This window comes from Dermacentor silvarum, chromosome 4 (assembly GCF_013339745.2).
Source record: "Dermacentor silvarum isolate Dsil-2018 chromosome 4, BIME_Dsil_1.4, whole genome shotgun sequence".
Lineage (NCBI taxonomy): Eukaryota > Metazoa > Arthropoda > Arachnida > Ixodida > Ixodidae > Dermacentor > Dermacentor silvarum.
The window spans coordinates 188,647,709-188,664,231 of record NC_051157.2 but is presented as its reverse complement, the minus strand read 5'-3'; the positions used below and the strand labels follow the sequence as shown (position 1 = coordinate 188,664,231).

The 16,523-nt window shown below is 45.8% G+C and overlaps 1 protein-coding gene across 1 annotated transcript; it reads left to right on the top strand.

The window, feature by feature from the left end:
- Nucleotides 1-8,131: 8,131 nt before the first annotated feature.
- On the top strand, nt 8,132-11,515 carry LOC125944872 (uncharacterized). The gene is made up of 2 exons (XM_049666292.1): nt 8,132-8,589; nt 8,743-11,515. Exon 2 carries the CDS (start codon nt 8,930-8,932, stop codon nt 9,854-9,856), a length of 927 nt encoding a protein of 308 aa, XP_049522249.1. The 5' UTR covers nt 8,132-8,589; nt 8,743-8,929; the 3' UTR covers nt 9,857-11,515.
- Nucleotides 11,516-16,523: the final 5,008 nt, after the last annotated feature.

Genomic DNA, 16,523 nt, shown 5'->3' with positions numbered 1-16,523 from the left:
GCGAGACGTAGCTTCTTTTTCGTCAGAGTCCTTTTTCCATTAATGTATGTCAGTGTGTTAAATTCAACATTGGAAGTAGGAAGCCCAGGGCTTTTGCATCAGTTAATGTGCACCCTTCACGCACCAGATGATAGAATGCTTTCGCGAAGTAAATTGAGAAAGCATGCTGCCGTCTAGGTAAAGACAGCTGCCACGACACACACACACACACACACACACACACACACACACACACACACACACACGCACACACACACACACGCACGCACGCACGCGCACGCACACGCACGTGCACACACACGCACACGCACGCACACGCACACACACGCACACGCACACACACGCACACACACACACAGACACACTCACACTGCGAAAAGAAATTACCATATTTTCTTTGTCACTTATGGTGTTCACAAAGCTTTGGTCCATGCTGTTGTCAGGGGATGGGAGATCGTCCTGCAATGTCAGAGTTTAGTCCAAGGAACCAGTGGTTAAGCAATGTGTGCACAAGTTGCAGGCAGCCAATTTACCATGGTAGTTGTGCTGACAAGTGCAGGTGCATCGGACAATGCCTTTGCTTCTAGTGGGGAGGCAGCAGTTTGTTTGCTTGATTCATTCTGTAATGCATTAAAACGTGTTGCCATTATTATTTATTGCATGCTTGAAGCCGTGGTACATGTACCATAAGCATATACGTGCTGCACTATGCACCTAAAATAATTTACTCTGTCTAACCGATAAGCATGTTGGCAAAGTCTTGCCAGTGAGAGCTCTTTTGTACGAACATCCTTGTTTTCATCATAGCATGACGTTCTTGGCTAGTTTTTGGTTGGTATGGCATTTTTTTCAGCAGTCTTTGACAGTGGGACACTTAAAAAAATAAATTATATGTTTATGCTTTATTGTGTCTCAATATGTGCTGCATCCAGAATTTTTTTACCTCAGAAACAAGGCCACAATATTTATCAAAAAGCACTTGCAAGGAAATGTGGCACAGGTTTGAGTGTTCAGAACTATGCAACGTTGTATCCCGAGTGTAGCATCAGCAAAATGTAGTTGAAAGCTGCTCATAACACAAAGTACACAGGCACAAACATCATCTCATGACCTGAGTATTTTTGCCGCTGACTTGAGGATGATTGAATAATAATCCAAATAATGCTAGTTTAGGTACTGATACTGCACACATTTATGTATGGGACACGTCAGCAGAAGGCGGATGCCGTAAATTTGCCTGGCAACTTGCAAGGGCGTGTAAAATTTATGTGTGGCTGGCGCGTAAGTGGCCAACTATTGCAATGAATGTGATACGCTTGCCGTCGATGTGAAATACCAGCGTCATATGGGCACTTTTGAGCGCGCCTGAAATTCTCAAGCGCAATTGGCAAATTTGCAATCAATTGTGCTGAGAAGTGCCTGTGTGCAGTGTGCCTGTGCTGCAAGTTCCTCTGCGCCACACATGAGATTTATTGCATTTCAGCATGCCACGTATGTGCCACATTTACGCTCAACACTTCCCGAACTTGCTAGTGTAGCGCCCTCCTTTGGGCGGCACGTATAACCCAGATAGCGCACGCCTGCATGAGAAGAAAATAAGATCAGCGCCTGGCTGTGGCACATTAAGCCACGGCTTGCGGTTTTATTCTGGCGTCGATTCGGGTCAGCCGTGTCTTTCCTTCACTCCTGAGGCATAAGCCTACAAGTTGTGACCTAGGACTAACACAATGGTTGATCCGCCCGCACCCTCCACTGAACAGGACTCGCATGTGCAGGACGTCTCGGTGCAACTGCGCCTCCCATCCTTCCGGCTCCAGAACCCACAAGTTTGGTTTCACCAGATCGAGGCAAGGTTCTGCCTCTACCGCATTACCTTGGAAATGACGCGCTACTACCACGCCGTCTCAGTCCTTCCTCCTGTTGTTGCCGGCGAGCTCTTGGGCGTCCTCTCCACTCCCACGGGTGCTACACAATATCAGCACATCAAGACCAAGGTGCTGGAGAGATTCATGCCATCGGAATGCACCCGCCTCCAGCAGCTGCTTACCATTCGTAAACTTCATTCGTAAACATTGGAATCTCTGGCACCCGTAGAAAGTGTGTGAGACATGCTGGGCATCAAAAGCCTCCCGAGTTACAGCCACATGTAGCCAATGAGCGCAGAGTAGATGTTCCTCGTAAAGCCTCTGTGAAAGGTTGAACATGTGCTCGAATTACAATCACATGTGGTCAACAAGTGCGGAGGAGACATTCCTCGCAGAAATTGTTATGACAGGTCGAACGTGTGCTCTAATTTTGCGTTGCGGCTAACATATGCAGCAAATAATGCACAGCCCAATCGCAAGTCCTCGCAATGTGAAACATGTTTACATACTTAAGGTGCTACAGCAACATGTATAGTGGCCATGCACAATAGTCATGTATTAGGTTCAAGTTCACAATAGTGTCTCACCTGGAAAGAAGAAATGCAAAGCAAGATGCCGTGAGCAGTCATTGTCGGCGTCACAGCCCTGCCGATGCGGAGGTTAGCAATCCACCTAAATCTGCTGCTTCGGTCTTTCGACTCTGATTGCACAGTGCGTGCCAGCACACTGAGGAACACAGCAGAACTGCTTGGCCATTCGTTTTTTTTTACTAGCACCTCCATTCTGTCCGCGACTGCAGCCTCAACGGCATCCATAGTGAGGGGACCTCTGTGTGGCGTTTCTCCCTACTGCCGGTAGGTGTCGCATGAATTGCTCGAGTTGCGAATATGTGCCTTCATTGGGAGCTCTGTAGTGGGCTTTGTGCTTGCCAGACCACTGGCAACACAGAGTTCAGAGAGTGCTGGCATGCAAACTTTCTTGAGTGCCGCTAACACAGATTCCTTCTAGCCCCCTAGCCTATACCCTGTTAGCTATTGTTTTGGATGTTATAGCTAAATTTCACGTTGATAAGAAATACTGATTACACGAGATTCACTAGCGTACCCAGGATCTCTGCCAGGGGGGGGGGGGGTTGACAGTTTGCCAATACCATCTAAACAGCAACAATTTCAATTTCTTCACGGGAAATTGTTAAAAAATGCGCTTTTTGTGAGTGTGCAGACGATTGCGCGTCTTACATCTAGTTGCAGTACTCCAATGCGCAAAGAAAGCAAAGGAGTTAAACAAAAGAGGGGGGTTAAGTCGGCCTCAGGGGGGGTTACAACCCCCCCCCCCCCCCCCCCCCCCCGTCGGTGCGCCACTGACAAGACTAAAAGAAACTGTTTAATCTGACATGCTCACGCTCGATCGTCCATCTTGATCATGATGTCGCTGGCAATGCGGCTGCCTGCCTTGCCGTGAGCGCGCTCGATGGCAATGCTCACCCCAGACACACAAGCTGTGCGATTGACCCAGGTTGTTACTTTAACATTTTTTTGCTGAAGTACTAATGCCATAGTTTTTCATTTCGATTATTTGTACCTTCAGGGCCTTTTGGCTTTACAGAGGAGGGCAGACTCCAAGCACGACTTGCTACACAAACAATCTAGTAGCTTTACAACTCTGATGACTTGCGCATCTAAAATGTTTGTCAGTTGCGGTTCATGCTTGTGTCATTGTATGTGCCGACTCTGCCACAGTGGCTGGGACATTCTATTGCCACACACAGCCTGCCACACACAAGGCTGTGTGTTTCTCTGGCCACGGTAGCAGCACTTCAATTAAGATAAATGCAAAAATGCTTGTGTATTTTGATTTAGGCACACAGTAATGAACCCTAGGTCATATATTAATCTGGAGTCCCCTACTAAGGTGGACCTCATAACACCAGAAAATGTTGTTGAGACGTATAAAAAGCGAGCAGCTCCTTAAAATCCAACAGGATTTCATTTTGTTCTCCCTTTTGAATGAGGGGTCCTCTGAAGTTAGATAAGAATGCACAGGTTGGTAAAAACGGCATCAGCTAAATCAGTCATATTTGTCGGAAATGGTCTGTCGTGGATGTGGTACTCCTTGATTCTCCGAATCACTTCAATATGCACCCGTGCGCTTGCCACGCTCTTTGTTTCCTCAACATCTTTTTTGCTCATCTGAGCCTCGCCAGCAATCCTGAATGGAGGCATGTAGCAAGAGACACCTAAGGACAGCAAGTCATCAACCTTAAATCCTTTGTCCACCATAACTGCATTCCCCTGGTTCCAAGAGATCAAGGACACCTGACTGCTGAACAATTACCTTGTCTCTAGTCCCTCCACCATACAAGCTAGAAACAAAGGCAACTTGGCAGTCTGGTGTGGCACCTACAAGACACTTCGTGCTGTTTGTATGCTTGTAGGAGGAGAATGTCTCTTTTTGGGCATTAAGGCCCGAAAGCTTCTGAATTATTACTTCTGTCATATTGAACACAATGGGAGTGTTGGGGTGCTGCGTGAAGTGATCTGGCACATGCTGCTGCACCTCAGCCAGTGTTAGAAAAGCTGTCAGTGCAGAAAGTTCTTTCTGTAGTATGAGCACCCATTGAGAAAACATTCTGGTGAAACTCGTCATTGAAATCTGAAAGTTTCTAGCAATCTCACGTGACGCCATGCCAGTACGTAAGTGCACCAAGTCAATAAAAAATTGTTCCTCAGCACTGGTGACCTGTTAATCTTTATATTTGAGAAGCTGAGGGTTTCGCTCAAGAACAAAATTGAGAATATGCTTAAAACGTCTGAAGTGGGTAACTGTGTAATACAAAATGTCCTTTGTTGTTTGCATGTTTTCCAAACACAGAGTTGTTGCTGTTATGTTATTATAACATGCTTTACACTGTCTTAAGCTATTGTTGGCACATTTAAGCTCTAGTTCAAGGCACTCAAATCGTTGCTTTTCAGCAGCTAGTTGTTTTTCAATATGTTGAACGTGGCTAAATTTCTCTATGACACATTCACAAGCTCTTGTTTGAGTGTTGCTTACTTACTTCAAAACTTGTCCAGCCCATATCAACCTGCACAGCTTCATTAGTAGTCTTCCTGTGAGCGCCCAATGCGAGGCGTCCCACTGACCTTTGGTTGCCATCGAGTCAAATCAAACTTTATTCCAACATTCGTGATGCTGAGGGCCGTGGTCAAAAAGCCGCTACACGGGCTTGACTAGGACCACGACTCAGTACAAATGGCAGGGATAGGCAAGTACAGCAATGCAAAGTTGCACTTAACACCCAAAACATAATTTCATATAATAAACCAAACAATAATGTCAGACATATTGTGAGCACAGATCCAATAGAAACAATTACAATGCATGGTGTTTAACATTAAAGGCAGGCAATGAATACACTGTCACAGTATATGCAACATCAGCACGAAGGGTAGTATATACGAGGTGTGTTAAAAAAAAAACGAACTTTTACTATAACACCTTTACTGCTTATGGTACAACATTTTAAGTGCTGTCCCCTTCAAAGTAGTCCCCTCTACTGGCAATGCACTCTTCCCATCTTTTCTTCCATTTTTGGAAAGCCTCCTGGAACGCACTTTCTGGAATGGTGAGCAGGTCTCTTCTCACAATGTCCTGGATCTCCTCTACGGTTTGGAAACGACGTCGTTTCAAAGTGGTTGTCAGCTTGGGGAATGGAAAAAAGTTTGCTGGGGCTAGGTCCGGAGAATATGGTGGGTGGCGCACAACAGGAGTGTGGTGTAGCTGCGGACAAGGAGCGACGCGTGAGCTGGGGCATTGTCATGATACAGCGTCCTAGCCTGATTTTCCCACAATTCAGGCATCTTACTGCACACAGAATCTCTCAAACGTGCTAGGATTCCCTGGTGTAGTGCAGGGACATTAGTACTGTTGTTTATGTGCGTGGACTATTTGTGAGAAGAAGAAAGAAGAAGCAGAAGAAGGCGAGCCAGGGGCAGCTTGCGCGCTTGGCAGCGGTCAAAAAAGGAAACAAGAGAAAAAAGGAAGAAGAGGAGACGCGGGTGCCGAACGGGCAGAGGGGGCTCGTGACTTGGAAGACGCAGGACCAGTGCGCTGTTCCGGGAGCTCCTGCCACGGTACCTGAGACGGCCCTGAGGTCAACGCGCCTGCCTGTCGGTGCAGATGCGGAGTGGCGCCTGGTGTGACGCCGTTTGGAGCAGGCCTGGCTGCTGCCTGCTCGTTGCCGCCTGTTGGAGCAGCTTCAGGCTGTGTCCGGGGCGAGGCCTAACCGAGGCCTTCCCTAGCAAAAAAGACCAATAGAAAAACCAATAGCCTATGGGATTATTGAACATATTGGTCTATAGGTATTGTACAGTATTAGTCTATTGGTAGCTTATTGGTCTATTGACACTCTATTGGCCTATTAGAAACGTACTTGTCTATTGGTACTCTATTGGCCTATTAGTTTTGTATATGTCTATTAGCATTCTCTTGGTAGTGTATTTGTCTATTGGCCTATTAGTTTTGTATATGTGTACTAGCATTCTATTGGTAGTGTATTTGCCTATGTTGCCTACTGGTAGCACATTGTTCTTGTATTAAAACAATAGTGCTCTAGAGCATGACGACTGTACTATGACAGCCAGTCTGTAAAAAGAACAAATTCCATTTGAAATCAGGCATATGTATATTTAAGTTTTTACAGGTTCCTTCTTCATCAAATCCGCAATTTTGCCGCAGGTATGCGCTCGGAAAAAGCCATCTTGGCAGTCGTCTTTCCAGTGAACTTTATACCACTTGTCGCTGTGGTAATCTGAAATGCCTTGAGGGCTGAAATTTTTTATCTCGTCCACACTGACGACTTCTCGCGCGTCGTCGTCGCGAAACCTAACAGATGCGTACATTGTCGCGAAAGCACAAGCGATTCACGAAAACCTGCAGAAACAACACACGCACGTGCGACTTATCGCAACACCGATGCTAGTGTGCCGTCCAAAACCACGTGACAGAACGAATAGGGGCTATGGCTAGCTGTGGCTGTTGTCGGCTCGCATTTTCTTCCCCCATGGCATCCCCCGTGGCATTGCCGTGGCTTTAAAGAAAACGAGTAATCATTTCCTGTTTGCTATATTTTATTTTATGTTCTATTTGCTATACTTAAAAACATTTTAGCATTAGATGCATGAAGACAATTGAAATAAATGTCAGCGGCAAAATAACGTAAAACATACAGCGTCACCATGCGGCGACTCATCGTTTAATTTATTTTTTGTTTGTCTAACGAGGCGCGCCAGCCCCTCCATGTTTCAATCCAATCTAGCTCTGTATCGTGGAGTTATTGCAATTTGTAGTGATCACGTTTTACAAGAGGCTTTTTGTCTGCTTTTGTGACTATCTCCGCGGCTTTTCTCGCCTTCCGAACGTTCGTTTTTCTGCGAGTGATGGAAAATAAGGGCATCGCCGGCGGCAGTGAAGCCAAAGTTCACCGTTACAAGAGGGAAGCGCAAGTGCTATTTGGAACCTGGCGCAAATTTCACGGTTCCATGAAGCACTCTTTTTTATCAATGAGTACAGGGCAGCTCTAATCCCGGTACTGACTTGAGCTACCAGCAGTCTCCGACCGTGGAGCCAGCGAACGGTTGCTCGCCGACTCCCTTGGATGACAGCTTGCGGCCAGACTGCAATTGTTCACCGGCTGAAGTGGACGACGTCGCCGGAGACGCAAGAGTAAATGACGATTGCAGCCAGAGATCACCGCAGCGTATTGTCGATGGCCGTGCAGGCGAAGAAATGACAGAATCTGCAGATGTGGACGCGGGCAATGAAGGACTCTGCGCGGACACGGCGAACACGACTTCATGAAATTGTTCTCTAGTGAACGTCTGCCAAATTGTGACCTGAGTGTTGCTGACGCAATGGTTACATTGATGGCATACTCTACATCAGCAGGGCTCAACTGGAGTGACATGGAAAAGCTAGTACATGTGGTAAACCTTTTACTGGGAGCCGAGGTGCTGCTTCATCTCAGTATTTGCTGAGGAAGGCGTGGAAGAATTGGCAGCAGCAATTAGTAAGCGATACTACTTCTGTACAACCTGCAGTACGCCTGCTGCCAATCTTGAAGGACACAGTTTTGTTTGTTCGAACTGCAATGCCCCGAATTCGGCGCACAATTTTTATGGAGTGCTGAACTTAAAAAAACAAATTGACGTTTTACTTTTGAGTAAAGTGGTGGCCACGGCACTTCTTGACTCTCTCGAGAAGAAAAATCTGTGCGAGAATTGAAGGAAAAATACAGTGCTAACTGACATCACAGATGGAGCACTGTATCGCAGACACATGGAGGGAAGTGAGTGGAGCGATATCACTCTCACATTTAATACTGATGGCGCCAGGGTGTTTAACTGCAACAAAACTTCCTTGTGGCCCATTCAGTGTGTGATTAATGAGTTGCCAGTAGCAATGCGCTGGAGCAATGTTTTGCTTGGAGACCTCTGGTTCGGCAAGGGGCACCCAAAAAAGGCGAAGCTCCTGGACGTGTTTGTTAAGGAGGTCCTCGAGATGAGTACTGTAAAGTGGAGAGTTGATGAGAGGGAACTTCAATCAAGTGTCAAGGTGGTTTGCTGCTGCATGGATGCACCAGCACGTGCAGCAGTCCTCAATGCTAAACAATTCAATGGCTACTTCGGATGCAGCTTCTGTCTCCACAAAGGGGCAAGGTGCAAAAGTGAGTTTTGTGATAAGTTTATTTTATATCTAGGTGCCGTATGCAAATGTTACAACAAATCTTTTTTTATTTATAGCTCTTATTTAAACAGTGATTAAGGTTTTTGTTGTGATCAAATTATTTCTCACTGGTGCAAACGTTTGAATATTGCAGGATCTGTCAGGTACCCTGTTCTGAGCAACAAAGAAGTACCTGTCACATGTACCACTAACCAAGTGAAAGAGGACATGCAGTTGGCTCTGTCTACTGGCGAACCATCTCATGGTTTAAAGGGCTACACACCACTTGTCCAGCTGCCCAAGTTTGACTTGGTGCGGGGTGTGTACACAGCCCAGACTATATGCATTGTGTTTTGGAGGGTGTGGCAAAACAGCTCGCAGACATTTGGTTCAGTGCCGTCCATTCACCAGCATATGTAGGAGTGCCATCAAAACGCCAAAGTGTCATATCACGACTAGATAGTTTGAAACCACCCCAATTTTTTACTAGATTGCCGCGAACCCTTGATGATCGGAGCACGTGGAAGACCAGTGAGTGGAAATGGTGGCTGCTGTTTTATGCTGTGCCATGCCTTGATGGTATTTTGCCAACTGAGTACCATGACCACTTCTGCCTACTGGTAAATGGAATTTTCCTCCTCCTGAAAGACAGAATAACAAGAAATGACCTGAAAGTGGCTATGGACAACTTGGCCCGATTTGTGTACCAGGTGGAGCAACTGTATGGACAGGAATCCATGACATTTAATATCCACCAGCTGGTGCACCTTCCACAAAGTGTGCAGCAGCTGGGGCCATTGTGGTCACATTCCACATTTGTCTTTGAATCTGGAAATGGTTTGCTGCTTAACCTGGTCAGTGATGCAAATGGAGTGCCCCTACAAGTCCTGGAGCGCTTCACAATGAGCCTGCAGCTCCGTCGACTTCTGCAGACAATGAGTCTGTCGACGGAAGTTCAGGCATTGTGTGAACAGATGACTAGTAGCAATGCAACAGAGAGCCCGCCAGAAAAACCACTTGGTAAGGGATGTTTTACCTCAGTCGGAAGTCACGAGGCAACTTTGTTTGTCAGTAAGCTCGGGCAGCACCCCAAAAATGTGGTTGAATATGAAAGAATCTTAGTGAGAGGGCAGAGCTACCACGTGCAGAGCTACCAGCGGACAAAGAGAACATGCAACTGTTACTTCAAGTCCATGGATGGCCTGTATCATGTACTTGATAGAGTGCTCATGCTGGAAGATGGCAAGTGTTATCTGGTGGCACGTTAGTGGTGATGTGTAGGTAAATGAAGGGATAAATGAAAATTGCTGTACCCTCATTTTCCGCCTATTTGGAACTGTTAAGTGAAATCTTTAGAAAATTTCCCCACTGGCCCCAAAGAAAGCAAAAGTGACAGCAATTTTCTATTTGTAGAGGGTAGGGGCCATGTCACAGGTAATGTGCACCAAAACTTTGAAGTGTATAGGTTAATTATCAGCTTTAAAAATAATTACTGAAACTAATTCTCTCTAAATTTCACATCTTACACAGGCATTTTCTACATTTTCTGGTCTTGGTGAATTACACTAGACATCTCATTTATATTTAAAGAAAAGATACAGGTTATGGGTAACGACTATGCAGTGTTCAATGTGTGTTGGTTAATTACGGCCTTTGCAGTAAGTTCTTCAAGTACACCTAAGCATTGCGTGTTTTACCAATGTATAATTTGCTGTCCTGCTGTCCTGAGAGAACTATAATGGCCATAAAAATCAAATTTTTTTGAAAATGGGGAGAATTATGGCTGGATATGCATGCTAACTTAAATGTAAAGTAAAGAAAGCGCTCGACTCCACTGTTTGCAGGCAATGTTTTAAATGTCTAAGTCCTAGGTGGCCAATATTTTAAGGTGTGTGGCTTAATTACAGGCAACTGAAATCTTTAATACAACTACTCGAAAGAATCAGCTTCACTGAAAATTGGGCCTCAATTCTGCCAGGTTGCACAAGTCGGCTGTCTTTGTCAGGTAGAACTTCAGTGGATCAAGTAAAAACATTTTTAAAATAAGTAACTAGCAGAAACCTGGAAGGATTAGAAGAATGTCCCACTTGTTGTAGTTGTGCAATGAAATGATATTAGTCAACTTAGGATGACGTTTATAAAACACTAGTATGAATGGTAGGGAGTGTTAAATTGCCAAACTTGAGCATTTCCTCTATCTGTGAGCACATTTTTAGCAACAGTAGCAGGCTTGTGAAGTGTGCCTTGCCATGTTCTGAATCACTTTGTGATGCATGTGTTGACCCTGTCTACTAAAGTAATGCTGGTTGTGGAATTCCAGAAACAGGCGCTTCGCTCTCAGAGTTTTGTGCGGCGCAAAACCCTTCACAAATGAAATTACCAAGCCCCAGCACTGTGAAATAGTGCAAGGCTAGTGCATCAAGGTGCCAACTACAGACTGCTGTGGGAGAATTGGCTTAAATTCTTGTGGCGCTGGTGGGCTATGTTTTGTTTTTGGTCACCTTGTCATGATGGCGAATGAGGTGGCAGCCTGACTACAATGGCCGTGAATGTTTAGGCTGTGAAAACTGACATGACCAGCTAGATCATTGCGTGTTCTGTTCACATCACCACCTCTGTTATTCTATAGAGTTCAAAAATAGTACAAGACTGACTTACTGCGCAGGATGCTGCCCAATGAAGGCAGCATTAAATACAAGATTTTCGTCTTTTTCATCCTTTGTCTTATGTTTTATAAAGGTTCAAGGAGACCACTGTTAATCACAAGTGCCCACAACACTCTTGCTCATTTATCTTTTTTTTTCTATATGTATATATGCATTGCATTTAAAATAAATGTTTGTTGGAAACCAGCACTTTGTCCATGTCTACACTTTCACTGCACCTGTATTGCTTTGTGCTGGTGCGTACAAATGCCTAATTGTTTAAGTGACAGGGAAAGACTGAGCTAATTATAATACCTGTGGAGAATATACTAACTGCACACATTGAAGTCAAGAGCTACATCTGAAAGAATGCAATGAAGGTTGATTCTAGTGGTAACTGGAAGGCACGGTGCCAGAGCACAGTTGAAGTTCTTGGTATTGTGATTATAAGTATGAAAAAGGAAACTACAAAAGCAGCAGACATTAAATAAATTGGTACTACTGCTAATAAGTCTGTAAAAACACATGTTTATAGCATGTCCTTAATGCCACAAGCTTTAGCATTGGTTTAACAAGGAACATCATTTTGAGCCCTTTTGACAAGATGACTTGTATTGTTGGGCAGCAACTGCTTTCTTAGCAGCATATAGGCACAAGTAAATCACTCTCTCCTACCCTCAATGAGGAAGGAATAGATTAAGCTGGTGCATAGAGTAAAGGAAATCAAAGTGCTAAAAAGGAAGGGGGAGTGTGCGCCTGCCTCCTGCTCGTTGTGCGGGAGTGGGAAGTGTGATAGGGGGAACAGTTGGTAGTACCGCTGTTGGCTCTTTATGAGGTGACAAGAACGCAAAACGAAGCAAGCATTGACAATCTTTAAATTTACCTTGCCTTACTCATGCACTAGCTTAATCTCCTACCCCATTGAGGGAGAATAGGCTACGGGCACACGAACGCTGCCAAGAAAAGCATTTGCTGCCCTGATGAAGACAAGTCCCATATTGATTGTATATGCTCCTGTGTCCTTGTTTGCACCACTTGATCAATACAGCTAGGCCTTTCTTTTCCTGTAAACTTTGATCTTGTTCAAATTTATACAAGTTGAGCGTAAGCATAATTTCGAGCACAATATCTGTGGAAGTTACATTATAACAGAGAATTGTTACTTGGTGATTAGGGCATCATGTATATGCAAAATATTGCTGCCACATATTCAAAGAGCCTTGTTCATATATTATTTCATGTTATTTCTATTGAATGACTCAAAAACTGTCATTTAAATTTATTAAGGTCTAACTGAACCTCTCGTTCTACAGGGAATAACCTAAATGACCAAATTCAAACCAAGAAACTCAAAGCTCCTAGCAGTATCCTGCTCGGTACCAATACAATTAGGCTCTACTGGCTCTATAGGAAAAGTAGTTGCCATGTATTTGACCCATCTATTTCACCCTTGTCAGTTCTAATGGACCTATAGCTGACAAATAGCTGCTACCTATTGGACCTCATTGGTACCAATACAAGCTCTGCTGGTCCTATAAGTGACAAATAGCTGCAACCTATTGGTCCCTATTGGTGCCAATACAAATGTATTGGTTCTATAAGTGGCAAATAGCTGTCCCTTATTGGTACCAATGCAAACTCTATTGGTTCTATAGGCAAGAAATAGGTGTCACCTATAGGACCGTATTGGTACCAATAGAATTCAAATAAAACCCATAGAGTTCCAATTAATTACCCATAGAACCCATAGCACTGTTCTATTGGACCAATAGAAAATCGTATTGGCATTTTTGCTAGGGTTTGCTCGAGGCCTAACCGAGGCCTTTGCTTTGAGGCCGCCTCGTGCTCGAGGTGGCCCGTGGAGTTGTGGCGGTGGAAGCCACCCGCCTGACACCCATTCGAGTGCTCTGGTCACGGTAATACAGCCGTGGGCCGTCGCCTGCCTCATCTGATGACCAGTGCTGTCATCCTGCCTTGGCTCGCCTCCCACGAGGGTCATCTCCAACGGAAATCGTCGCGACTGCTCGAGACGACCTACCGCCGATCGACGAGACCATCAGGACTGAAGCTGTGAGACGAACTTGTTTTTTTTTCCTTGAACGCTGCGCGTAGGACTTAGTGTAGACGTGTGCGTTTTATGAACCTCTGCTCTGTAGTCAATGTTTAGTGCTTGTCTTGTCTCAGTCCTATCATGTTCGATAAATGTTCGTTTATATCCGTTCGTGCGCCTCTGACGTTCACTACCGCCTGACTGCACACAGACATACGTGCCGAACTATTGCATCACAATTTCTGGCGTCCACGACAAGGACAAAGCTCTAACGTTACATCTTAGAGCCGCACGTAGTTTGTGTGTGGTAGACGATAATGGATGAAAAGAGAATGCTAGTTGAGTTAGGTAAGGAGATGGGACTGAGTGGAGAGGCTTTGAAGGAATGTGTGAGCTCAGAGCAGAAGGACATGAGAGATCAGCGAGCAAAGGAACGAGAAGAAACAAAGATAGCGGCACAGGAAGAACATGTACGAGAGTTAGCCCGCATGGAGGCTGAACGAGCGCTCCTCGAGGAGCGACGGCGGATAATAGAGGCAGAGCGTTCACAGGCGAGTGTTGTAAGCGATGAAACTGGTGGTGGTCATGGTTTTCGTAGTCCTCATAAGATGATTCCGCCATATAACGAGGGTAGGGATGAACTAGATGCCTACATTCAAAGGTTTGAGAGAGTGGCTGCTAGTCAAGGTTGGCCACGAGACAAGTGGGCCTTGTCGTTAAGTCTTTGTCTGACCGGTGAAGCGTTAACGGCAGTAGGTCGGATGTCTGCGGAAGACGCCACGGACTATGTAAAGTTGAAACAGACTCTTCTGCTGCGGTTCCGCTACACGGAAGAAGGGTATCGCGTGAAGTTTCGAGACGCGAAGCCTGAAAATGCTGAGACGGCAAGACAGTTTGCAGGACGTCTTCTCGGCTACTTTGACCACTGGCAAGAGTTAGCCAAGACACCAAAGACGTATGAAGCGCTGCGAGATAGCATCGTGTCTGAACAGTTTTTGCGACGCTGCGAGGCAAAGTTGGCCATCTTTCTCAAGGAAAGAGGATGTCGTGACCTTGACACACTCGCAAAGACAGCCGACCAGTACCTGGAAGCACAAGGTATTAGAAATCTTGCTAGAGGCAAGGAAGAAAAGGAAGGTGAGGCTTATAGGAAGGTGAGGCTTATAGCCCACAATAAAGCAGTGGCTACAAATGAAAGCAAAGGAAAGCCGCTCTGCTTTCTTTGTAACAAACAGGGTCACCGAGCTTCCGACTGCTGGACTAGATCCAGAGCTCCAAAAGCATCACCATGCTGGATATGTAAGAAGACAGGTCATAGGGCAGATGCTTGCCCTACTGCCTCTAACAGGCGTCGTGAAGCGTCATGCTCCCTCTTACGACCGGAACAAGTCGAAGGTGAAGAGGAAAAACAACAGGAACTTGCCCAATCAAGTGCGGAAGACGATCACGACGTTCTTTACGTTGCTCAGAGTGGTACAACGTGTGCAGGTGTGTCGAAACCAATGCCGACGGTAATGGGTCAGCTTGACGGGAAAAGGGTGACCATCCCGCGAGATACCGGCTGCGATACAGTCGTAGTGAAACGGTCCCTGGTTCCGAACTCCAAACTGACGGGTAGTACCCGCATAATACGCCTATTAGACCGGTCCGCAAAGAAATTGCCAGAGGCGGAGGTGTACATTGACTCGCCGATTTTCAAGGGACACGTTCGTGCAGTTTGCATGGAGAATCCTTTGTACGACGTTGTACTAGGCAACGTTGAAGGTGTCTAACCGATGGACGATGCTAAGTGCAAGCAAGCAGGTTCAGAATTGTCAATCCGCAGTGGGAAAGATTCACGCGAAGAGGGAATGACGGCTGCTGCAGGGAGAAAGAAAGAACAGCAACTACTACCTGCACCACAAGTCAACCCGTTAAACATAAGCCCGGAGGAACTGCGGAAGTTGCAAAGTACGGACCCAACGCTAGAAGCTTGTTTCGCAGCATTGGACAAAAGAAGCACGTCCAAGAAGCAAGCTGTAACCGAGTTCGTGTTGGTTCGAGGCATCCTTTTCCGCCGCTACCAGACTGCAAAACGACGGGACTTGGAGCAACTGGTGGTTCCGAAGAAGCTCCGTTGCACAGTAATGAAGATGGCGCATGAAGGGGTACTTGCTGGCCATCAGGGACAAAAAAGGACAATAGATCGTGTCCTTGAGGAATTTTATTGGCAGGGAGTACAGGCGGATGTTACATGTTTCGTCAAATCATGTGACATATGCCAAAGAACTGTACCAAAGCACCTTGTAGGTCGCGTGCCATTAGGGAATATGCCCATCATCAGGACACCATTCCGAGTCGCAGTCGACATTATTGGTCTTTTGTCACCAACGTCCGACAAAGGGAATAAATATGTACTAACCATGATTGACTTTGCCACACGCTACCCCGATGTGGTAGCATTACCAAGTATTGAGACAGAGCGGGTAGCAGAAGGCCTACTAGAAATGTTTTCCCGTGTTGGTGTTCCACGTGAGATAGTGAGTGACCGTGGCAAGTCTTTCACGTCCAGCCTAATGCAGGAACTGGGACGACTACTGTCATTTAGACAACTGCCCACAACGCCGTACCATCCCATGGAGAATGGTCTCGTGGAAAGGTTTAATGGGACGCTTAAACAAATGATCCGATGCATGTGTCAAGAATGCCCTAAAAAATGGAATAGATACTTGGCCCCATTACTTTTCGCCTACCGAGAGGTTCCACAAGCAAGCCTGGGGTTTTCGCCATTTGACCTCCTGTATGGAAGATTTGTGCGGGGACCGATGTCCATCCTTAAGGAATTATGGACTGGCGATAATCTCGACGCCGAGACCAAGACGAGGTACGGATATGTCGTAGAGCTCCAGGGAAGGTTACAGGACACCTGCAAAAGGGCTCATGAAGAGCTCCAGAAAGCAAAAGCTTCCCAAAAGAAGTACTATGACGGAAAGTCAAGAGTTAGACTGCTTGTTGCAGGTGATAGTGTTACTGCTCCTTCCATCAGAGAAGAACAAGCTAATCTTGAAATGGAAGGGTCCTTTCACGGTGGTCGAAAAACGAAACGACTATGACTACCTTATCGACCTCGGTTCGCGGGTGAGCCTCTTCCACATTAACCTCCTTAATAGATATGAAGAAAGGGAAACAGAACGACACAACCAGCAGTACGCCGCAGTTGCCGTCGAGTCGGGTATTTCAGAAGAACATGAAATTCCATCT

What these genes read in the sequence shown, in the direction of transcription:
- LOC125944872 (XM_049666292.1), top strand. Translation starts at nt 8,930, where the DNA reads ATGCATTGTGTTTTGGAGGGTGTGGCAAAACAGCTCGCAGACATTTGG.